This window comes from Amblyraja radiata, chromosome 3, assembly GCF_010909765.2.
Source record: "Amblyraja radiata isolate CabotCenter1 chromosome 3, sAmbRad1.1.pri, whole genome shotgun sequence".
Taxonomy (NCBI): Eukaryota; Metazoa; Chordata; class Chondrichthyes; order Rajiformes; family Rajidae; genus Amblyraja; species Amblyraja radiata.
Genome location: NC_045958.1, coordinates 86,833,780 through 86,860,043, shown reverse-complemented (window position 1 = coordinate 86,860,043; position 26,264 = coordinate 86,833,780). Strand labels below are relative to the sequence as shown.

At 42.4% G+C, this 26,264-nt stretch overlaps 1 protein-coding gene across 1 annotated transcript in view; it reads left to right on the top strand.

Annotated features, from left to right (window-relative positions):
* LOC116971572 (nipped-B-like protein) overlaps positions 1-26,264 on the top strand; it is an 85,203-nt gene that overhangs the window by 21,739 nt on the left and 37,200 nt on the right. The window contains exons 8-10 of the mRNA XM_033018806.1: positions 9,689-9,782; positions 22,969-23,123; positions 24,444-24,534. Coding sequence (XP_032874697.1) covers positions 9,689-9,782; positions 22,969-23,123; positions 24,444-24,534 — 340 coding nt within the window. The remainder of the gene's footprint in view (positions 1-9,688; positions 9,783-22,968; positions 23,124-24,443; positions 24,535-26,264) is intronic.

The following is a 26,264-nucleotide window of genomic DNA, read 5'->3' as shown; positions in this document are numbered from 1 at the left end:
ATTGTTTTTCACACTGGACAGGAGCAGCCCACATAATGGAATTGCTGCTGCTTCAGCTGTATGTGAATGATCCAGACTTGTACAGGGTATTTATCCAAAGTCTGCTGATGTTACACAACTAGCAGTAGTGGCCATCATTGATAAATTTCAGGTCAGGAAAACAGGTCAAATTGTGCCCTCCAATGGAAGGTGATATTTTCTGTGGGAACAATAAAGAGATACATTATAAACCGAAGGGTTTCATTTTAAACAAAGCAAGAGAACTGAGACAGCTAGAGACTAGGGTGGCACAGTGGTAGAGTTGCTGCCTTGCAGTGCCAGAGACCCGGGTTCTGTCCCGACTACAGGTGCTGTCTGTAAAGAGTTTGTACGTTCTCCCCGTGACCGCTTGGATTTTCTCCGAGGTCTTTGGTTTCCTCCCACACTCCAAAGATGTACAGGTTTATAGGTAAATTGGCTTGGTATAAATGTACATTGTCCCTAGTGTGTGTGGGATAGTCTTATTGTCCGGGGATTGCTGGTCAGCATGGACTTGGTCGGCCGAAGGGCCTGTTTTCACGCTGTATCTCTAAACGGTAACTAAAATAAACTAAGCAAATCTTCAACGGGAGTAAAACAAATTGCTAGAGCTCTAGAACATTTAAAACAATGGGTTAGAATCATAGAAACGCTATGATGCAGGAAAAAAAAAAAAAGAAAGGAAAAAAAAGGAGGTGAGGCCCTCACAAGAGCACAACTGGAACAAGAGTGGGCCACAGATCCCTCAAGCCTGTCCCACCATGTCTTTCCAATCAACTGCATCTACACCCTCGTGTAATTTTGTACTGTTTCGTTAATTCTCCCTTCAGCATCCCCTAAAAATAGACAACCCTATCTGATTAATCTTCCATCATAACTGTTTACAGTCCTGGTTACATCCTCAAGTTTTCTCTGCACCTCCTCTACTGGAAACACATTTCCCTGTTATATTGAGACCGGAAATATATGCAGTATTCATACTGTGGTATAACTAAAATTGTTCAGCTTCAGCATGCTTTCAACATGTTTTGACTAATAAATAATTTGCTTTCTCACTATACTGACCTGTCGTGCTATCTTTGAGAATCCATAGACAAACAATCCAAAGTCCCATTGTTCACTCCCCCACTCAATTCCCTGATATATTCCTCTTTATTGCATCTTCCAAGATGTGTCAGAACATAGCACAGGGACAAGTCTTTCTGCCCACAATGTCTGTACTGAAGATACAGTAACTCAGTGGGACAGGCAGCATCTCTGGAGAGAAGGAATGAGTCACGTTTTGGGTCGAGGCCCTCTTTCAGACTGAGAGTAAGGGGAGAGGGAGACGAGAGATATGGAAGAGTAAGTTGTGAAAACGACAGATCAAAGCAAACAATGATCAAGGAAATGTAGAATAGTTCATTGTTAGTTAGGGGAAGGTGACAACGAGGCATTTAATCAGGAGGATAGTGAAGCGTACAATCGGTGCTGACCAAGATAACCCTGCAGATAATTCATATCCTCCATTCCCTGTCTAAATTCCCCACCATCCCCACTGCTCCCTCACCCCACCCTGCCAGGCACTCCCAATATCTGGGCAAATAAGCTGCCTTGCATTTCTCCTTCAGGCTTTTCCCTTCACCTAAAAGCTATGCCCTGTAGTGTTTGATTTTTCTGCCCTGGGGATAAAGGTTCTGACTATCTAGCCTATTATGCCTCATAATTTTATAAACTGCAATCTAAAAGCATCATTTGGATGGCAGTGTAGTTAACAGTGTTAGTGAATTTGCTGATCAGAATCAGATTCAGATTTTTCAGAATCAGATTTGATTCGCCAAGTATGTTTTGCAACATAGGAGGAGGAATTTCACTGGCCAGGTCAGTCATACAATTAAAAGTAACAGACCCAAAAACACATTTTAACATGAACATCCACCACAGTGACTCCTACACATTCCCCACTGTGATGGAAGGTGAAATAAAGTTCAAGTCCTTCCCTTGTGTTCTTCCTTGGTCGGGGGCCTCGAGTCCCCGTTAACGGGAATATCTTGACTCCCATAGCCGGTGGCGTTTGGGCCCTCCGTGTCGAGGCGTTCAGCTCCTGCATCAGGGGGTTGTCAGCTCCCCCGCGCCGGGCGATCAAACCTTGCGTCGGGGCTGGTCGAACCTTCTGCGGCGTTGGAGCTCCCGGCTTGCCTCTCCCGAGGGTGCGAGCCCTTGATGGTAATTCCACAGGCCGCGGTGGGAGTGATCCCAGGCAAGGGATCCGCTCCGATGTTAAGTCCGCGCCCCGCGGTGGGGCTCACGACAGTCCGAGGCGGCTTCCAACTCCAGCGATGGTAGGCCGCAGAGCCCGGAGAATGTGATCTGAAAAATGATCACATCTCCGGGAAGGTAAGAACCTGGAAAAACGTTTCCCCCGATTTCCCCCCCCCCCCTCTCCCCCCACATAAAACAAACCAAAGTACATTAAATCAAACTTTTAACAAACACTAAAAATAACAAAAGATGAACAAAACGAACAGACTGCCGGCAGGGCTGGCTAGCTCCCCAGCGCCCCTGGTGGCCTCAGATGACATTTAAAAAAGATGGTATAATGGATAGTGAGGAAGGATGTCCCAAGTTCACAACAGAATGGAAATCAGTGCAAAGGGGGTCAAGGAATGGCAGATGGAATTTAACTCTGACGTTAATGTGTGAGGTTGTGCACTTTGGTCTGTCAAACCAGAGCAGGACGATTCAAGATTCAAGAGAGTTTATTGTCATGTGTCCCAGATAGGACAATGACATTCTTGCTTTGCTTCAGTGCAACAAAATATAGTAGGCATAAAGAAATACAGAACAGATCAGTGTGACCATATACTATTGAATATACATTGCCTGATGGTTGTGGGGAAGTAGCTGTTCCTGAACCTGGATGTTGCAGATTTCAGGCTCCTGTACCTTCTACCTGAAGGCAGCGGGGAGATGAGTGTGTGGCCAGGATGGTGTGGATCCTTGATGATGCTGGCAGCCTTTTTGAGGCAGCGACTGCGATAGATCCCCTCAACGGTAGGGAGGTTAGCGCCGATGATGGACTGGGCAGTGTTTACCACATTTTCCAGTCTTTTCCGCTCCTGGGCGCTCATGTTGCACGGTAAATGGTAGAGTGTTGTAGAACAGAGAGACCTGGGAATGCGGGTACATCATGTCCTGAAAGTGATATCAGATGAACAGGGTGGTGAATAAGGCCTTTGACATGTTTTCTTTCATTGGAAATGGTATTGAGTTTAACAGATGGGACATCATGATGCAGCTGAACAAGTCATTGGTGAAACCACACTTAGAGTCCCGTGTGCAGTTCTGGTCACCCAGATGATTCATTCATTCATTCGAGTTTATTGTCATGTGTCCCTGATAGGACAATGAAATTCTTGCTTTGCTTCAGCACAACAGAACATAGTAGGCATGACTACAGAACAGATCAGTGTGTCTATATACCATTGTATAAATATGGGACTAAGGGAAAAAAATTGTTCGGCACGGACTTGTAGGGCCGAGATGGCCTGTTTCCGTGCTGTAATTGTTATATGGTTATATACACACATGAATAAAATAAACTGATTAACATCTGGAAGGATGGCTGTCATTATGTTGGAACGGGTGCAGAAGAGATTCACCAGGCTGTTATCTGTATTTGTTGGCTTGAGTAATAGGGAGAGGTTGAATAGGCTGGGACTTTTTCTCTGGATCATAGGAGGGGTGATCTTATTGAAGTGTGCAAAATTGTGAGAGGCATTGATTCCCTTAAGAGTCTTTTTGCCAAGGTAGTGGATTGTAAAACTTGAGGGCACAGGGGAGAGGGGAAAGATTTGAGAGACCTCGAGTGAATTTGTTCCACTCGGGGTAGTCCATATCTGAAATGAACTGTGACTAAACTATAGAAACTTATACAATTACAACATTTAAAAGATATTTGGGCAGATTTATGGATAGGAAGGGTTTAGAGGGATATGGACCAAATGTATGCAAGTTAGACTAGCCCAGAATGCCAACTTGGTTGGCATGGACAAGGTTGCTGAAGATCCGTTTCCATTCTGTATCACGATGACTCTAATCAGCCCATCTTCATGTTCATCCAACTTGCTACACCAACAACAGAGGTCCCAGTACAGATCCCTGCGTAACTCCATTTGTCATAGACCTCCATCTTCTCTGGCCAAGCCAGTTTTGAATCCAATCGAGCAATTCACCATGGATCCCATGCATGTTTATCATCTGGGTTATCCTACCAATGGGGACCATGTCATCGGCCTATAATTTGCTGTATTATCCCTGTTACCCTTTTTAAACATAGGAATAACAGTGGCCTCTCTCTGGGGCTATAAAGATGTCTAATCATAGCAATCTGCTCTCTTGCACTTTTATTAAATTCAATTTTCTATGTTAGACCCAAATCGATGTGATGATCTATATTTTCTTGCAGAATAAAGCTTACTGCTTTCCCTTTACAAAATTTAATGTGAGCCTTTTGCTCCAATGTTGGATCCATATTGTCACTATCTAGTAATATTATTGTTCTTAACACTCCCCGTGGCCTTCTCTAAGAATGTAATTAAAGTAGTCACACATGATCTTCCCTTAACACATCCATGTTGACTCATTAATCTGTGCCATTCTATATGAACGTTGCACTGTCCATCAGAATGGATTCAGTGATTGACCCAGCACTTCAGTTAAGCTGCCTGACTTGTTATCCCATCCTCCCTGTGTAAACAAGGTTACAATGTTAACTGTCCTCCACTCCTTTGGCCTCACACCTGGAACCAGGAAGGGTTGAAAATTTGCATTTGAGCCTCTGCAATTCACTCCTTCGCTTTTATTTAACCACCTGGGATTATTTCATTCAGGCCCGACAAATTATCTGCATTCAAAAATACTAAAGATAAAAAAACTAAAACTGGAAAATACTGAACTCCTACTAAGTTTATCTCATCCTTTATTTCATATTCATCATTCTTAACTATAACAAAGACGTCCTGTTCTTGTGTGAACGCAGGTTGAAAATATGAAGACACTTTATCCGTCATCTGCCTCCGCCTCTTAGTTCAGTTCCATTGTAGTCATTCTCTTGGCCTTCATGAATAGGGAAATCCATTTAGGATGGGGAAGGGCAGGAATTTCTTCACTCAGGAATCCACACCAGAGAGTGGTGAGGTGGAGTAATTCAAAATACATTTAAACTACAACAGAATGAAGAAGCATTGGGTGAGTGTGGGAACGTTGTGTAGACTGGAGCAGCCATGGTCTTCATAGAATTATCATCACTTTACATCTTCCCAGCTTGTAATTCTCTAAAATTTAAATCTACAACTTTTCTTCAGCTTTCTAGCTAACAATAATCTCCTGAATGCATTTCAGGAATTCTATGCCTTTTGCACTGATTGTGTCCTAGTTAACATGAACGTGATTGCAATCTCCCATTATTATGTTCACAGTGCTTTGACACTTGCAGGTGTATTAATAAATCTGCTCTTCTACCTCCCCTGGAGTCTGCTGTGCCTCCCAACACTCTGCCATTTTTTTCCTTTAGTTCAACCCCTGTGGCCTCATTTGATGATCCTTCTAATATATCACCCCATTCTCACAACTGTAAGTGTTTCTTCAAACAATATTGCCATCCTTTATGCTCTGACTCTTGTCTTATCTATGAACTGTGTTCCCAGGAATGCCGAATTTCCATCCTGTCCCTCCTTAAGGCATGTTTCAGTAACAGCTATATCATGCACTTATCAGTGGCATCAACCAGTCAGCATTCTTTGCATTTAGGCATAGTGTATTAAACACAGCCCAGTTTTATTGTCTATTTTCTAGCCTCTGACTTCACTGCATTTCAAACTCAGTCATTTATTTTCTACCTTTCATTTCGCGATGCACTTCTTTCTCATCAATTTATGTCAACTTTCCCATCACTCTTTCTCCCCCATGCATGCACGCATACACACTCACATGCCCTTTTAACAGTACGAGAAGATCCATCCATTGGGATATGAGCTCCTGCCTGTTGAGGTGCCAAGACCCTCTGGCCCATTCACCTTCCCCACAATGGGTCTCAGTATCCCGAGAATCTAAATCTCCCACCCTCAGGTTTTCTTTCCAGCCACGCATTCATCTGCACTACACTCCTATGATAAACCATGACGCAAAACTCAAATATCTCAAATATGCCTTAACTGTGGTTAAGTTGTGTTGAGACCTGGGAGTTGTGCTTTCATCAAATGGTAAGAAATTAGAAAAAGTGTGGGGGAGATTGCTAATGAAGGACGTGTAATATTGATAAGCTTAAGATGTTATCCTTACTTTATCCATTCATAAGATCTGGGCCATTAGAAAGACCAGCATTTGTTGTCCATCTCTAATTGTCTCTGAGAGGGTGGCGGTGTGGCAGTGATGGCCTCCATGAACTGCAGCAATCTATGTGCTGATGGTAATTCCGCGGTGCTGCAGGAAGGGATTTTGAAGATTTAGGACCAACAATGAGATGAATGAGCCAAATTGACATTAAGTAATCTGGAAGGATTCCCATTTTCCTGCTGTGCTCATGTGTTCATAAGTGATAGGAGCAGAATTAGGCCATTCGGCCCATCAAGTCTACTCCGCCATTCAATCATGGTTGATCTAGCTTTCTCTCTGAACTCCATTCTCCTGCCTTCTCCCCAAAACCCATGACACCCATACTAATCAAGAATCTATCTATCTCGGCTGTAAAAATATCCATGGACTTGGCCTCCACAGCCTTCTGTGGCAACGAATTCCATAGATTCACCACCCTCGGACAAAATAAATTCCTCCTCATCTTCCGAAAGGAAACTTCCTTTTATTCTGAGGCAATGACCTCTAGTCTAGACTCTTCCATTAGTGGAAACACCCTCTCCACATCAACTCTATCCAGGCCTTTCATTATTTGGTAAGTTTCAATGAGGTCCCTCCTCATCCTTCTAAACTCCAGTGAGTAGAGGCCCAGTGCCGACAAATGCTCATCATACGTTAACCCACACATGATCCTGGGATCATTCTCTTAAACCTCCTCTGGACCCTCTCCAGCGCCTGCACACCCTTCCTTAGATATGAGGCCCATAATTGCTCACAATACTCCAAATACGGTCTGACCAGTGCCTTATAGAGCCTTGTGTAGTTGGGAGATGCCGTCAGAATAATCAAGGAGAATAATTAGTGCATTTTGAAAATGGTACCCACTGTAGCCAAGGTATATTGGTAGTGGAAGGAGCAAATGTGATGAATACACTGCCAAGCAAGTTGACCAGTTTGTCCTGGATGGTGTCACCTTTCTGAGAACTGTTGGAACTGCATTCTTTCAGGCAAGGTTACCACTGAGATAACGTTACAAAGAGTCTAATGGAACAATCTGAGATCCAAACTGAGAGTGTGACTACATCAAGCACCGAATTGACTAGTCTGGGATAGATCTTCTTCTCCATCCCATTCCAGTTTCATGTCCAGAGCAAACATTATCATGATAGGAGCTGTATTGGGTTGGCCTGGTTGTTGCCCTTATCGAATCGGTGTGTTGTCAAGAATCATGGGGTTTATTCTGCACCATGCGGTGGTTATGGGTCATGAACAGTCTATCTTGGTGCTGATGAGGGATGGCATTGAAACTCAACAAGCCGAGGTCATTTAGACTCTCAAGTTGCACTGCAATTCAGTTTGCTCCTGGCCAGTGTGTTTCCACACTCCATTTACCGACTTCCACTTCATATTCCACAATTAAATTACCTAAATAAAGTCTATTTGTCCCAGTCTTAAGGGCTCCAGTTGACCCATTGCATGTTGTGTGATATTTGTTGGGATTGGTAGTAAGATTACCAATCCCCCCCCCCCCACATTATCAGGGAATGTCCCATGAATAAATAAAACCTGTGAGATTGCCAAGAGCAACTTAGGAGGACATATTTAGGCTTCATATGTCTCATCTGTTGTATGTCCTGATCCAGCACTCCAGTATAATCCTCTCTCGTATGTATTGGTGTGCCGTGGGTACAGGGGCACCGCTGTTTAGGAAACGTCATGTGAAGCTGGTGCTGAATCGAATAAAGCATTTGGCCTGGGCTACGCCACTCTAGGCTGGGGGTCGTTCATATTGTCATTTCATCATGTTACAAAACCATCTGCAATCAACCCAGAGTTGACAGCTCTACCTGTCACCCAGGATATCCATTAACCTTTGTTAAGTTTCACCCAGGAAAGATTCAAGGATTCTAGAAAGGGGGAGAAACGTCAGTGGAAGAGTTACTGGAACTGGGCAATCTCAGCCACAAGGTGGGCTGGAGGTGTTCCCCTTCCTGCAAAGATGACCAAGAACTGTTTTGATGATTTTGAATATGTGTATGACTGGTCTGAATGGGTTCAATTGAGGGAAGCTGTTCCCATTTACAGATGATTTAAGGTTTCAATAGTTTGGGTGAGGAAATCACTTTTTCCACAGCAGGTGGTTATGATGTGGAATTTGTTGCTGATAACAATGGTAGCTCAGTGACACAGCCAGGGCACAGCACTCGTGCACTGCTTGCAACTCTGACTTACAATACTGTGTGTGTGGAGTTTGTGCATCTTCCCTGTGACCAAGTGGGCTTCCCCTGCCCGGGTGCCCGAGTTTCCTCCAACATCCCAAAGATGTGCTAGCTGATCGGTTAATTGGCTGCTGTAAATTGCCCCTAAGGTGGGGGAGTAGTAGAAGTTGCGCGGAGATGATGGGGGTGTGGAGAGAATAAAATGGGATTCATGTAGAATTAGTGTCATGGATGCATGTAGTCGGAATGGACTCGGTGGAACAGAGGAACAGGCCCCTCAGTCCACAATGTCCATGTTGATCATGATGCCTAATTAAACTAATCTCCTTTGCCTGCACAGGATCCATATCCTCTATTCGCTGCATATTCATGTATCTGTCTAAAAAACCCTTAAACACCCTGTTTTATCTGCTTCCATCACCACCCCTGGCAGCAGGTTCCATGCACCCACCACCCTCCATGTGACCTGTTTTTGTGCTCTATCAACATTTTAGTGGGAACGGTCAGTCTGTTTTTAAGAGGAAATTGATTGGACACTAAAAGAATGATGTTCAGAGCTGTGGGAATGAAGCAAGTGTTGGGAATGAGAGAATTGCTTTTCTAGAAGTCGGTATAGACTTGACGGGCTGATTGGCCACCACCTGTGGCATGACAGTTCTGTGATTCTACACACTTCCCTCATTCTAACCTGATGGACCAAGGCTGGAATTGTTTGTGTTCACACAGCATTACTCATTGCCTTGCTTTGCTGCAAATATTTTCTCAAGAGACTCTATGCAAAGCAGAACAACCCTTGCCTTCCTCTGCAGATACTCTCTCACCTGCTGATGTATGGTTTTATTTATATGGTCTAGCTTTTGTAAAATGTTATTTATTGTTGGCAGCCTGTCACTAATAATTACAGTTAAAGTGCTGATTCTCCAACGTTCCCCCCTCCGGTACATGGTAACAAATTATTATTGTGAAGATTGAACTTTGTTCACCTTCAACATGCTGGTAAAACATTTGGTGCTGCTGCAGAGCAGAGTCCATTTGATGACATGTCATATACGTGATGAATATGAAGAGTCAGTCTATTTAGTACTTTGTGTAATGGTATTCATCTTGTTTTCTGACAGGTCGTTCAGCATTGTGTCAGCTGTCTGGGAGCTGTAGTGAACAGAGTAACTCACAACTACAAGTTTGTCTGGGCCTGTTTCAATAGGTATTATGGTAAGCAGGCTTACTGAACCAGAGGTTCTCCTCAGTAGCACATGTATGGTCAGTGCAGTAACATTTGCACCTTATTCAGCCAAAATTAATTTCAGCAGATTCAAATATTATCCTTGTACCTCTGCCAATCATATTTTTGTCATTGATATTGTTGTTTTTGTCCATTCAACCCACTTGACCGATACAGCAGTGTTTATGCTTTGCCCAAGCCATTCCCCAATCTCCTCCATCTAATCTCATCATTTATACTTTTCATTCCTCTGCTCATCTGCTTTTATGCTCCTTGCTTCAGCTTCCCATTATTTGTACGGGGTAGAAGCACAGATTTCCCGCAGACACCACTAGGCCCTCTCCTTCATACATACCTAATATACCCTCCAACAAGCATAAATGTGCCATATATAAGATTCAAAAGCAATAATACACATTAAAATACTTAGAAATAAATTATATAGATTTACAAACTACTTCCACCCAAACTGGCAAGTAGTGATTGGTTTTGGAATCACAAGATGCAGCAGCCTAAACAAATGGCACCACCACATAGCAGACATGAAGCTGGACAGCACAGCATCGGCCCACCTCCTCATTGCCAGTCAAGTTGTCCAATCAAGCTAGTCCCATTTACCTGCATCTCGGCCCATATCCCTTCAAACCTTTTCTATCCACATACCTATCCAAATTTTTTTAAATGTTATTGTACCTGCCTGAACGACTTCATCTAGCAGCTCATTCCATCTACCAACTCTCTGAGTGGAAGGGTTGCCCCTCTGGTCCTTATTAAATCTTTTGACATGTCACTGATCTGCAGACAATCACCATATTTACACAGCGAGTGATTGGTTCCTCATTGTTTACATGTATATAAAAATACTTGCTACACAAATCTGAGTTGGGTCCGAGGACCAACCTCACAGGCATGGAACCATGGTCTGCAAATCAGCAGAAAACGGGGACCGAGTCCTTGGGTCCGAGGACCAACCTCACAGGCATGGAACCATGGTCTGCAAATCAGCAGAAAACGAGGACCGAGTCCTTGGAATTTGTTCATTTCATCATTTATTATCTTAATGACATTTCTATTTTTGAATGACCATATCTGATGAACCATTAATTTCAAAGGGATGTCTGACCAGCAATATTCTATCCTCATTCTGTAATGTTAATACTTACATTAACCATTTGGCATGTTCACTAAATCTTACCTTCCTTTGCAATATTGTTATTGTCAATTTTCAAGATACTTTCATTGTTCTCTTTCTATTTTGTCTTGTCTTTGTATCTTTACAAGCTTATTTTCACGTTCCCTTTTTTATAACTCTTATCATTTGCTTTGTCACTTTTTACAGTTGCCTGAATTTTGTGTTTCTAATTTACTTTTTATTTTAGGTTTATGTTGTTTCTTTAATCATCCATGGTTATTATTTTATGCAAGTAGGCTGCATTTTCCTCAGGGGTATAAAGTCGTTCAATATCACACTGATATAATTTTTAATAGTATTTGCTATTTGTAGATTTACACCATATTGTGGCTAAACTCTCATATCACATGAAGATCAGCAAATCTAGAATCTTGGTTACCATTTTGTGTTCCATGGCTTTGAACATACATTGAACAATTATATTATGATCGGCATTAGATCAATGTTCATATATTGTTAGGCTGTAACTAAATCTGGCACATTACTCGTTATTAAATCTTATTGTCTGTCTCGTTGCTTCTAGGGCATAGTTGCAGAAAGGTCTCCTGAATGTATTAAAAAAATTCTGCCCTGAGCTAGTCTGCTTATCCAAATCTATGAAAGTTAAAATCCCACATTCCATATATATTTAAATTCTACATTTTGTACATTCTAACACTTATGCCACTGGGGGCCTACACATAGAGCTTGATTTTTTAATTTTTTTACTTTGGTGATCAGCAATATTGGTTAATTTTGGTTGTTAAAAGTTGTCAGTCAATGAAGCATCCATTTTTGGTATCTTTCGGTCTTTATGAGCTTAACTTAATCAAAATTTAAAAAGTCATGGCTGATGTGATATCTCTTTGCACTGATTCTGCAAGCTACATGGTGAAGCTGTTCTGTGATTTGAAATCTGCTTACCCTTAAGGTAGAGAGAGACCAGTGCAGGGACCTACTACTCGCTAGGCACATTGATAAAGCTGGCCTTAATTGTACTTCTTTAAGAAAGTAGTGGATTTTGTCTTTGGTACGCATGCATGCTTGCTGCAGCACCCACACATACATGAATATAATTGTCTTTGCAATCTGTCAGGAAATGGTTAAGGAACAAACGTGATTTCAGCAGCTGCAATGCCTTATTGATTTACTTTTGCCAAGGCTGTTAGTTGCATGAACACTGGAGACCTGCTCACAACATTTCTGCCGGCTGACAGACTGGAGCGGAACTTGAATATCTTCAACAAAATCTCAATTTTCTTCCACATCAACGATCACACCATTGGTTTTCATCCCATTGCTGCCATGCTTTAGCTCTGCTGGTTTCTCACCAGTGCAACCCACAGACAAATGGCACTGGTCGGTGGAATATATGTACATTTTGAAAGTCTTGTGAAGCACCCTGAATCTGAAGAAAGGTCCCAAACCGAAGCATTGCCTGTCCATTCTTACACAGATGTTGCCTGAACCGCTGAGTTACAATACAATTTATTTTTTTATTATCTCCAGCACTTAGTGGTTTACATCCTGGGTGTATATTCTGCATGGTTGCCTATTATTTGCTGCGACTGGGGGTTTATTAATAGACAATAGATGCAGGAGTAGGCCATTCGGCCCTTCGAGCCAGCACCGCCTTCAATGTGATCATGGCTGATCATCCCCAATCAGTACCCCATTCCTGCCTTCTCCCCATATCACCTCTCAGCTATCTTTATTAGCCCTATCTAGCTCTCTCTTGAAAGTATCTAGAGAACCGGCCTCCACTGAGGCAGAGAATTCCACAGACTCACAACTCTCTCTGGAAACAAGTGTTTCCTGATCTCCGTTCTAAATGGCTTATCCCTTATTCTTAAACTGTGGCCCCTGGTTCTAGACTCCCCCAACATCGGGAACATGTTTCCTGCCTCTAGCATGTGCAAACCTTAATAATCTTATATGTTTCAATAAGATCCACTCTCATCCTTCTAAATTCCAGAGTATACAAACCCAGCCGCTCCATTCTCTCAGCATATGACAGTCCCGCCATCCCGGGAATTAACCTTGTGAACCTACGCTGCACTCCCTCAATAGCAAGAATGTCCTTTCTCAAATTTGGAGACCAAAACTGCACACAATACTCTACAACTGCAGAAGTACCTCTATGTTCCTATACTCAACTCCTCTTGTCATGAAGGCCAACATGCCATTTGCTTTCTTCACTGCCTGCTGTACCTGCATGCTTACTTCATTGACTGATGAACAAGGACCCCCAGATCCTATTGTACTTCCCCATTTCTCAACTTGACACCATTTAGATGGATAACCTCACATTTATCCACGTTAAACTGCATCTGCCCACTCACCCAACCTGTCCAAGTCACCCTACATTCTCATAGCATCCTCCTCACAGTTCACTCTGCCACCCAGCTTTGTGTCATCTGCAAATTTGCTAAAGTTACTTGTAATCCCTTCATCTAAATCATTAATATAGATTGTAAACAGCTGAGTTCCCAGCACCGAGCCTTGCGGTACCACGCTAGTCACTGCCCGCCATTCTGAAAGGGACCCGTTAATCCCTACTCATTATTTCCTGTCTGCCAACCAATTTTCTATCCATGTCAGCACCCTACCCCCAATACCATGTGCCCTAATTTTGCCCACTAATCTCCTATGTGGGATCTTATCGAATGCTTTCTGAAAGTCAAGATACACTACATCCACTGGCTCTCCCTTGTCCATTTTCAAAAAATTCCAGTAGTCCTCATTTTCCTTTCAAGATTAACAATGTGTTCTTTGCAGTAAACCCCCGTTTATACCCAACACACCACCATTCTTCATTCGGCTTAGAATCAGCACTGTTCTCTGGCTACTCTGCTGTTTAGGAAGATCATGGCTGATCTGTAACCTCATCATCACGGATGATACCAACTGTGCTCCTTTAATATCCAAGAATCTAACGTGTCTGTCTTGAATGTACTCAACAACTGAGCTTCTGCAACCTCCTTACATTATAAATTCCTAAGATTCACAACTCTTTGGGTAATAAATGTCTCTGGTTCCACACTCCCCAGCAGGCAAAACAATATTTCTATATCTACCCTCAGCAGGATTTGTATGCTTCAGTGGCTGGGGAAGCAGTCGTAGTGCAATGTCAAGGTTAGTAATCCAGTCAGCTGCTTCATTTGAGACATTGTCAATGGATATGTGTGCGATGGTCTGAATCAGCAACGGTTGGAGCTGTTCCTCAGACCACGTGTAGATCAGATGGCCACATGCCCTCATGTGATAAGGCTTTTTCTGTCAAGATTAAAGCCCTAAGCCTAATTGCTTGGATCAGTTAGCTGGTTGTGGTTGTTGCTGTTTGAATGTTTTAAGTTGAAGTGCTTCCGTGGTGTCCTCATTGCAGATGAAAGGTTTAAGGTGAGCTAACACAGGGAGATACTGGAGATGTTCAATACTCCAGCGCTGATCCTCATGGCTTCCCAGTTGTGGAAATTATCATGGGGCCCCTCAGCAGGTGAGCTTCAACATTCTGATGTTGGACAGTCCAGAATTTGGTTTAGTTTAGCGATACAGTTTGGAAACAGGCCCTTCAGACCACCGAGTCCACCTGACCAACATTCACCCGTACACTAGTTCTATCCTACACATACGAGCAATATACAGTGTCCAATTAACCTGCAAACCTGCACGTCTTTGGAATGTGAGAGGAATCTGGCGCATCCAGCGAAAACCCACATGGTCACATGGAGAACGTGCAAACTCCATACATACAGCACCTGAGGTCAGGATTGAACCCAGGTCTCTGGCGCTGTAAAATCAGCAGCTCTGCCACTGTGTTGCCCTAGCAAACGAAGCATGATGTCACTGCTATCCAGGTGACACCTGGAGATTCCACATGAGATTTTATCTTGATCTTGGTTCGAATCTTCTGTGGATGTTGCCGGAACATCATGGTGCAACCAAGAATGTGCTGTGACTAATTAGTCTCTTTACCAGCAACTGATAGTTCTTGAAGATCAAATCAGCCACCAGAGCACAATCAGTAATGGGCTCCAATTCAGGTCAGTCATAGAACTGGAACTCTTCAGTGTATACTAGTGGTGTTCCCACAGAATGTTGATGACTGCCCAGCCATACCAAGGTAATGAGCTTCTGGACATTGAACAAATGCCTCAAAGAATATTTCATGATATTTTCAGAAAAGCTAGTTCAGAAAATGGATCTTTAGTCAAACTCTGCCAACGTTGTTGTTTCTACTTCTACACGAACAACGTTAAGGTGGGGAAGAGCTTCATGTCCCATTCTGTGGCCAGCAACTTGCCCACAAGTCAGAGGTCTTGTTCTTTGTTTCTTAACATCTGCTCTTCTTCAAAGAGGGTCTCTATAATCCCAATATGGACCACGTGACTGGATCCACCTTTCCTCGTGATTATCCTTTTGAAATGCTCCTCAACCTGGCGTACAATGTGGGAATTCTATTTTGCTTGCAAAGGATGCCCTGTGTCCAGTTAGTGAATGCCCTACATTTAGGATTGTTTCTGCACTGCCTGTCCCAGTAATTTTGCAGTTTCAATTTGCCAATGATGGGGGCATCTGATTGCTTTATCTATTTGTTGGTGGGGTATGGATGTTGCTGGAAATGTTGCCTCTTCTGTCCATCCTGAATTGCTCTTGAACTCGTGCAATACTTCACAGTAATGGGTTTTGAATCACAAATAGCCCAGTCAGGATGGCAGGTTTCCTAGCCTGTAGGACATTGGTAGATCAGATGGTTCTACCAATTTTATGACATTCTGTTTACCTTTACTGAAACCAATTTTAATTCATTTAATCTGGAATTGAATTTTCCATCTGCCGAGATAGAATATGAACGTGTCTCTTGATCCATGGCCCTGCACTTTGGCAGTCGGTACTCATCAAGAGGGTTCCAGGAGAACCAGTCTGGTTGCTAGTAACGATGGGGCCACTTTTGGCCATTGCTGAGATCTGCTCCAGTTCAAGCTCTCCCTGCCCATGTGAACTCAAAGTACAGATGAAATATTTTGGCTTATTCTACATGGACATATGACCTCGACTACTGATGCTTCTTTAAGACACAGTAAAAGGGTGCTCAGCCAGTCCCAACAATAACAATATTTCTCTTCAACATTTCAAAAGTTGCACCCAATTCAGCTTTAATTTTTATACTTCAGTCTGGCATTGACTTCAATTTCATTCCCACCATTCAAATTTCTTTAGATTTCTTGAGTTCTTCTATTGTACTTTGAATTGGTTTGTCCATTTAGATTGTGAGTGATTACACATGGACTGGACCATGCCGTAGTGACTATAATCGGGAACCATTCAATAAATCTGGTAAATTCTGAATCTGCTTCAAAAATGAATGAAAGCAGCAGGATTGTTATATAACTCCCATCGGGCTGATTCATATCTTTCGGCAAAAGATGTTCCTAAAGTCTTGACGTGGATTGAGTAAATTGGCCTCCCATGCAGGGTGAGGAGGATGAGGTGGATTATTGGCTCCTACACTCGATATGGAGTAATGAGATGGTCATCAAGGCTAGGTAGTGGTTGGGAAAATGCTTTGGCAGCAGGGCATCTAGAAAGTAATGATCGGATTAGGCAGTCATTGTGGATTGGTGAAAGGAAAGTCATGATTGGTAAATCTGTTCCAGTCTTGAGTTTAATTATCAAAGAAGGTGAGTGGGAGCCAGTTGTGGTCAATTTAAATTTTAAAAAGCTGGTAGTAAAGTGCCAGATGAGAGTTTAGTCAAGTCAAATCGAGAGTTTATTGTCATGTCCCAGATAGGACAATGACATTCTTGCTTGTTGCAGCACAACAGAATATTGTAGGCATAAATACAGATCAGATCAATGTGTCCATATACCATAGAACATATATATACATACATAAATAAACAGATAAAGTGCAATAGGCAGTTATAGTTCAGAGTTTAATACTATATTTGAAGATGTTCTGTTGTGCCGCTGGCAAGATGTCACCGCAGGTAGGCACCATCTTGAGTATATCTTTAATAGACAAAGTGAAGGTGTATGGGATTGAGAGTTGTGAACTGGCATGGATTGAGGACTGGTTAATGGACAGAAAAGTGGCTCAGTCTTTTTGGGACTGGCAGCTTGTGACCAGTGGGGTGCAGCTGTTCACAATCTATGTCAATGGGTTGGAAAAGGGGTGCAAGTATATTATATCCACGTTTATGAATGATACAAAAGTGTGGATTGTGAGGAGAATGCAGAGGGTCTTCAAACAGATGTAGGCAGTAATTGAGCAGTGCCAAACAGAAACAGGCCCTTCGGTCCACAATGAATGCATGAAATGTGACAAATGAAATGTAATTTGGGAAATGTGAAGTCATGGTAAAAATCAGAAAATTGTAGTATTAACATACTAGCCTTTATCAATCGGGACATTGAATATAAAAGTTAGGAAGTCATGTTGTAGTTTTATAAAACATTGGTTTGTCAGAATTCGGAATATTATGTCCAGTTCTGCCTATTACAGGAAGGATGTGGAGGCTTTGAAGTGTGTGCAAAAGAGGTGCAGCTGAAAGTTGCCTGGATGAGAGGGTATTAGCTATAAGGAGAGAATGGACACATTTAAATTGTTTTCCCTCAAGTGTCATAGGTTGGGGGAAGACTTGATAAAAGTTTATAAAATTATGAGGCATAGATAGGATGGATGGTGTTTTTCCAGGGTAGAAATTTCAACGCTTCAAGGTGTGAGGAGCAAAGTTTAATGTAGGTTTGCACAGACAGTAGTGGGTGTGTGGAACACGCTGGCAGGGGTGGTGGTGGAAGCAGATACAATAACAACGTTTAAGAGGCATTTAGACATGCAGGCATGCAGCGAATGGTTGGCTATAGACCACGTGCAGGCATTTGGGGTTTAAATTGGCAGCATGGTCAGCAGAGATGTGTTGGGCCAAAGGGCCTGTTCCAGTGCAGTATGATTCTGTATTGCTATTTAGAGAAACCTGAGTTTCAATCAAGGACATTTAGCAGGCAGGTTATAAAGATTTAATGCATTGGTCCTTTTGCACGATTTGAGTATGAGAGTAGAGATGTTTTACAGCAAATACATATTTTTTGTAACCTTAAATCCATATTCATTTCTCCCTGCGGTAATCTTCCACCGATCTGCTGACCAAGAATCTACCAACCTCTATTCATACACTACTTCGCAGTGGTACAAAATATCGGTTAGACTGCACTTGAGTATTGTCTACCGTTCTGGATGTGGCAGCAGTTGAGAGCGTGCAGAAGAGTCTCACCTGGATATTGCCTGAAATGGAGGGCTATGCTTATATGGAAAGATTGGGATAGACTGTGTTTATTCCCACTAGATCATAGGAGGCTAAGGTGTGACTTTATACAGGTTTATATATTTGAGGTGCATAGATAAGATAGCACACATGTATGGTTTGATTAGTCGTGTGGTCTGGTTTGCCTGGATAGCACACAAATAGGTTTTTCAATTAAACCAATACCGAGTCAGACTAAAATGTAGGTTTAAGGTGAGGCAGGATAGATTTAAAAGGGATGAGAGAGGTAAATGATCACACAGGAGGGTGCATACCACAAACAATGTCTAGGGAAGTGGTGGAGGCAGATAGAATTACAATGTTTTTAAATGTATGCGGATCGGAAAGGCATAGAAGTTGATTCAGGCACGTGGGATTAGTGTAGCTAGGTATCACATTGGCCCAAGGGCCCATTTCTGTGCTGTACATTTCTATCATTCTACGATGCATCCCTGGTCCTCTGAGAGAAAAGAATTCCATATCTTTTCCGTCTTAAAGGGCAACACCTTTTTAAATACTGACTTCTAATTGTAGATTCTCCTAAAAGAGAAAACGTGTAGAACCCCTCAGAAATTTGTATTTTACAATTGTTCGTCTCAGAACGTCTGAGAAGAAACATTCTTCTCAGCTCCAGCCTACAAGCATATAGAACAGTACAGCACAGGAACAGGCCCTTCAGCCCACAATGTCTGTGCTGAGATAAACTCTTATGGTCTGCCTGCAGATAATCCATATTCCTCCATTCTCTGCATAGGCCTCTTAGAGCCTCTTAAATGCCACCCCAGGCAGCGCATTCCGGGCACTCACCATCCTCTGTATGTAAAACAAACATGTCCCATATATCATTGTTAAACTTTGCCTCTCTCAGCTTAAACCAATACCCTCTTGTATTTGATATTTCCATCCTAGGAAAAAGATTCTGACTGTCTACCCGATCTATGCCTCTCTCCATTTTATATGGTTCTATCAGGCCTCCCCCTCATCCATGAAAAATAATCCAAGTCGGCCCAACCTCTCCTTATCTCTAATATTCTCAAATAACCATATAATATAACCATATAACAATTACAGCACGGAAACAGGCCATCTCGACCCTTCTAGTCCGTGCCGAACACATAATCTCCCCTAGTCCCATATACCTGCGCTCAGACCATAACCCTCCATTCCTTTCCCATCCATATAACTATCCAATTTATTTTTAAATGATAAAAACGAACCTGCCTCCACCACCTTCACTGGAAGCTCATTCCACACAGCTACCACCCTCTGAGTAAAGAAGTTCCCCCTCATGTTACCCCTAAACTTCAGTCCCTTCATTCTCAAGTCATGTCCCCTTGTTTGAATCTTCCCTACTCTCAGTGGGAAAAGCTTTTCCACGTCAACTCTGTCTATCCCTCTCATCATTTTAAAAACCTCTATCAAGTCCCCCTTAACCTTCTGCGCTCCAAAGAATAAAGCCCTAACTTGTTCAACCTTTCTCTGTAACTTAGTTGCTGAAACCCAGGCAACATTCTAGTAAATCTCCTCTGTACTCTCTCTATTTTGTTGACATCCTTCCTATAATTAGGCGACCAAAATTGTACACCATACTCCAGAATTGGCCTCACCAATGCCTTGTACAATTTTAACATTACATCCCAACTTCTATACTCAATGCTCTGATTTATAAAGGCCAGCACACCAAAAGCTTTCTTTACCACCCTATCTACATGAGATTCCACTTTCAGGGAACTGTGCACAGTTATTCCCAGATCCCTCTGTTCACCTACATTCTTCAATTCCCTACCATTTACCATGTACGTCCTATTTTGATTTGTCCTGCCAAGATGTAGCACCTCACACTTATCAGCATTAAACTCCATCTGCCATCTTTCAGCCCACTCTTCCAACTGGCATAAATCTCTCTGTAGACTTTGAAACTCTACTTCATTACCCGCAACCCCACCTATCTTAGTATCATCTGCATACTTACTAATCCAATTTACCACACCATCGTCCAGATCATTGATGTACATGACAAACAACAGTGGACCCAACACAGATCCCTGTGGCACCCCACTCGTCACTGGCCTCCAACCTGACAAACAACCATCCACCATTACTCTCTGGCATCTCCCATTCAGCCACTGTTGAATCCATCTTGCTACTCCACCATTAATACCCAACCATTGAACCTTCTTAACCAACCTTCCATGAGGAACCTTGTCAAAGGCCTTACTGAAGTCCATATACACAACATCCACTGCTTTACCCTCATCAATTTCCTGAGTAACATCTTCAAAAAATTCAAGAAGATTAGTTAAACATGACCTTCCAGGCACAAATCCATGTTGACTGTTCCTAATCAGACCCTGTTTATCCAGATGCTTATATATATTATCTTTAAGTATTCTTTCCATTAATTTGCCCACCACTGACGTCAAACTAACAGGTCTATAATTGCTAGGTTTACTCTTAGACCCCTTTTTAAACAATGGAACAACATGCGCAGTACGCCAATCCTCCGGCACTATTCCCGTTTCTAATGACATTTGAAATATTTCTGCCATAGCCCCTGCTATTTCTACACTAACTTCCCTCAATGTCCTAGGGAATATCCTGTCCGGACCTGGAGACTTATCCACTTTTATATTTCTCAAAAGTGTCAGTACTTCCTCTTCTTTGATCCTCATAGTTTCCATAGCTACTCTACTTGTTTCCCTTACCTCACATAATTCAATATCCTTCTCCTTGGTGAATACCGAAGAAAAGAAACTGTTCAATATCTCCCCCATCTCTTTTGGCTCTGCAGATAGTTGGCCACTCTGACTCTCTAATGGACCAATTTTATCCCTCGTTATCCTTTTGCTATTAATATAGCGGTAGAAACCCTTCGGATTTACTTTTACCTTACTTGCCAAAGCAACCTCATATCTTCTTTTAGCTTTTCTAATTTCTTTCTTAAGATTCTTTTTACATTCTTTATACTCCTCAAGCACCTCATTTACTCCATGCTGCCTATAACTATTGTAGATCTCCCTCTTTTTCCGAACCAAGTGTCCAATTTCCCTTGAAAACCATGGCTCTTTACAATTTTTACGATTTCCTTTCAACCGAACAGGGACATAAAGATTCTGTACTCTTAAAATTTCACCTTTAAATGTACTCCATTTCTCTTCCACATCTTTCCCATAAAACAAACTGTCCCAATTTACTCCTTTTAAATCCTTTCGCATCTCCTCAAAGTTAGCCTTTCTCCAATCAAAAATCTCAACCCTAGGTCCAGTTTTGTCCCTCTCCATAATTATATTGAAACTAATGGTATTGTGATCACTGGACCCGAACTGTTCCCCAACGCATACCTCTGCCACCTGACCCATCTCATTTCCTAACAGGAGGTCCAGTACCGCCCCTTCTCTAGTAGGTACTTCTATGTATTGTTGCAAAAAACTATCCTGCACACATTTTACAAACTCCAACCCATCCAGCCCATTTACAGAATGTGTTTCCCAGTCTATGTGTGGAAAATTGAAATCTCCCACAATCACTACCTTGTGCTTACTACAAATCCAGGCAGTATTCTGGTAAACCCCTCCTGCATCCTCTCCAAAGCCTCCATGTCTTTCCTATAATGAGACAACGAGAACTGCACACAATACTCCAAATGCGGCTTAACTAAAGCCCTGTGAAACTGCATCATGACTTCCTGACTCATAAACTCAATGCCCCAACCAGTTAAGGCAAGCCTACCATATGCTGCCTTTATCCCTCTATCTACTTGTGTTTCCACTTTCAGGAAGTTATCGACTTGGACCCCAAGATCCCTCTTAACATCAATTGTTACTTGTTCTACCTTTTAGTCTTAAGAAAACCACCCACTCCAGGAATTGGTACAGTAAATGTTCTAATGAAGTGCCTCCAGCACATTAAGGACTTTTAAATAAGATTTTTCTCCAAACTACTCCAAAGGTGTGTCAACTACAATTCTCAAGGTCTTTATGAGACACCATCTGGCATACTGTGTACAGTGTTGGTCTTATTATTTAAGGAAGGGTGTTAACGCAATTAAAGTTTGTTGAAGGTGGAGATTGATAGATGTTTGGATATTACGGAGCTCAGAGGACATGGGGATTGTTGAAGAAAGCAGATTAGTCATGTTCATATTGAATGGCCAGGTAGCACAAGGTCTACAGCAGAATGGTCTACTGCTGCTTCCATTTCATACATTCTTTAGAAAACATCTGTGGAGTTAAAATAGAAGACCATAAAATAATATTTTTGGTGTCTTCTCTTAAGGATTTTATCTATTAGTTAGAATACCTGGGAATCTTATTTGAGATCCATCTGCCTTTAGAGACTTTGTGTGAGACATAACTAAATGTGCTCTTATTGGAGACTGGCCTTTATGTGCATTTAGTGGAAGTGTTTCAGGTAGGGATGTCCCTGTATGTATTAGGAAATAAAGCCACAGAAAGCAGGATGTTAGCATACCATGTTTGCTGGTAAAAGATCTACTCTTTCTGTCCTAATCCAGCAACTGGTGCTTCCAGAGGAACAAGATGTCCTTGTCTCCCAAGGACTTGGGGGCCAAGCATCTAATGGTGGGATGGATCTAGAAACAGATAAGATTCTGGCCACAGGCTAACATGTGAGGAAGGGATAAGGTTGTAAACATTGTTATTACAGAAAATCTAATCACTTGTCTTTTTACTAATGTGACAGGTGCTCTAACTAAGTTGAAGGGACAGCATCATGAGGATTTCAACAGCACCACCCTGGTCGGCAATAAACCTGCTCTCCTCCGCTCCCTTTTTACTGTTGGTGCACTCTGCCGTCATTTTGATTTTGATCAGGAAGAATTTAAAGGCAACACTAAGGTAGTAATGTTCATCTATAATTATAATTAGATTAATCTTGATTAGTAATGACTTGAAGCTAACAATCCAATCACGATTGAACACTCTGTGGCTGTAACATTATATTACGCACGCTGTTGTCTTCTCTCTGCACTACTTGTACTTGTGCATGGTGTGCATGGTAAGATTTGACTGGATAGCACGCAAATCAAAGTTTTTCACTGCATCTCGGCATGTGCCAATGAACTAGGACCACTGTGATGAGGGATCCCAGTTTTCAGTGACAGCCGGTAGATGGGGTGGTTAAGAAGGCTTTTGATACATTGTCCTCCATCAGTCGGGGTATTGAGTATACAAGTTGGGATGTTACGTTACAATTGTACGAGACAATGGGGAGTCCACACCTAGAGTACTATGTTCAGGTTTAGTCACCCTGCTATAGGAAGTTCTAGGAATAGAATTAGGCCATTCAGCCCATGGCTGATCTATCTTTCCCTCTCAACTCAATTTTTCTACCTTCTCCCCATAACTCCTGACACCCTTATTAATCAAGAATCTGTCAATTTCTGCCTTAAAAATATCCATTAATGGTATCCACAACCATCTGTGCCAATAGAATCTGCAGATTCACCACCCTTTGGCTAAAGAAATTCCTCCTCTCCTTTCTATTTCTAAAAAGTCCTTTTATTCTGAGGCAATGGCCTCTGGTCCGAGACACTCCCACTAGTGGAAACATCCTCTCCACATTCACTCTCTCTGGGCTTTTCACTATTCTGTCACTATTGACATGACCTTATGAGAAGTACAGGCATGCAGGAGACGTTGGTGTGGGGTCCATCTATGACAATAGGGTGGAAACCACATTTACTAAAGAAAAAGGACATCGCGGAAGTCCTGGAATAGAAAGTCTCATCTTGGGAGTAGATGTGGAGGAATGTTTCATTGTGGGACATACAAGATAGCCTCTTTCTTCGAATGTTATGGAATTCATTGGTGGTCAAGAAGGCTTGGGACTCTGTTTTCTTTGTCACATTATTTTGCAGTTTTGCAATGAATTAACAGTATGTAACATTATTGAATATTTATTAAAATACATAGTAGTTGTTTAGAAAATGAGATTTGGCTTGTGCCTTTAGTGATCAGGAATGATGCATGCTGCGCCATCAGATGCAAGCCAGGGTTGGTTAATCCTGTTATATTTAAGCGTACTGGCATTCCACATACTGTACCATCAAGTGAAGGATATGCGTATGGATTTTTGTCCAAAGCATAAACCTTCCTTCGGTGAACTGAGAGGAATCATGCGGTATTTAGTGACATTTCTGTTTGCTTCACATTCAGGTGATTATTAAAGAAAAGGTGCTTGAACTTCTGCTCTACTTCACTAAACACGAAGACGAAGAAGTTCAGACCAAAGCAATCATAGGCTTGGGTAAGTAGCTTGGGTGAGAAGTGGGTTTGGGGCAGGGGTAAAAGGTGATGTGTAAATGGTTCCCTGTGTGGGGGTTAATGTCAAATCTCTATGCTTAAATAGAACAGTGGAGCACCAGAAGATGCCCTTCAGCCCACCATGTCCATGCTGTCTGCGATACCAAGTTAAACTAACCTCATCTTAACTGTTAACATCTATGTATTACTTTTTTAAGGAAAAATAAAAGAACAAAGTTGTGACAAGTAAACAAAAGGGCACAGTCTGGTGAGATTACTGTTTTGGCTCCAGTCTTTGTTCAGACTGCTGGACCAGATCAATTTGTGGTCAGAATTGTCAGTAAGTCGGTCAGCATCTGAAAGGCAAAACGTTGTAAAAATGAAATATAATGAGAATGCTGGAAACATTGAGGTCCAGCACCATCTGTGGAGAATGGAGTTAACACTTGAGATTAGATACAAGGCTTCAAATCACAGTGAATGAAAAGAGGAGGCATAAAACAGCAGGTTCCGGATTCTGATTCAAAACACAAATTGCTGGAGGAAGTATGCCGTTTGCCCCCTCTGCATCATTTCACCATCTATTCCTCCCTCCCTCTTGCCATAGATGCTGCTCGACCTGGGCTTTGTGTTTTGGGATGGGAATTAGAGAAGAATAAAGAGCATGTCTGTGCGGATGGAATCTTTTCTCAAATTAACATACAAAACTAGAATAAAAGCAGAAAATGCTGGTCCGGCAGCATCTTTGGGAAGAGAACAGTCAATGTTTCAGGTTGAATATCTTTTGTCAGAATTGGGAAGGAGAGAAAAGCAGCGTGTAAAGCTGCATGTGAGGTGGGGGCTAAACTGTAAACCAACTTATCTGGTCAACGAGTGAATGGAGGAGTTAGACAGAGAATGTGGGAGTTGTGAAATGCAGAAGCAGGAGAAGACCAGGGTGGGCACGATCCCCACTCCCAGATAAACCAAAGCAAAACCACAAACAAGCTGGGCCAACATCGCAGCGGACCCACCGACTGATACAGGCAGAGAAATCCAGTTTGCTGAAGTTGTAGAATCCAATATTGAGTCCAGAATGTGGCAACGTGTTCCACACAGCAGATGAGGTGCTGTTCCTCCAGCTTGTGTTGGGTCTCAGTGTGAAGACTGTCGAGATGGCGGGAAGAGAAGAGGTAGTTGTGTTTACATGTGAAAGTACCGCAAGAAGGAGGTGGACGTGGGTCAGAGGAGTGGACCAGGGATTCACATAAGGAACAAGTTCTGGTGGAATGCTGAAAGGCAAGGAGAGGGAATACTAATAGGGGCGGCACAGTGGTGCAGCGGTAGAGTTGCTGCCTTACAGGGAATGCAGCGCCGGAGACCCGGGTTCGATCCCGACTAAGGGTGCTGTCTGTACAGAGTTTGTACGTTCTCCCTGTGTGTTTTCTCCGAGATCTTCGGTCTCCGAGATAAATGTAAAAATTGTCCCTAGTGTGTGTGGGATAGTGTTAATATGCGGGGATCGTTGGTCGGTGCAGACCCGGTGGGCCGAAGGGCCAGTTTCCGCGCTGTATCTAAACTAAACTAATACAAATCTGGATCAGTGCTATCTTTGGGTCTTTGTTGCTGGGTATAGGTAATGAACAAATCTTCCACTCTCAGCGAAGGGCATCTTTTCTTGAAGATTTCAGCCATATAAATATTTTTCTTATGCGAGATACAGAATGAATTATCAGTCTTGTATCTGTATTGGAA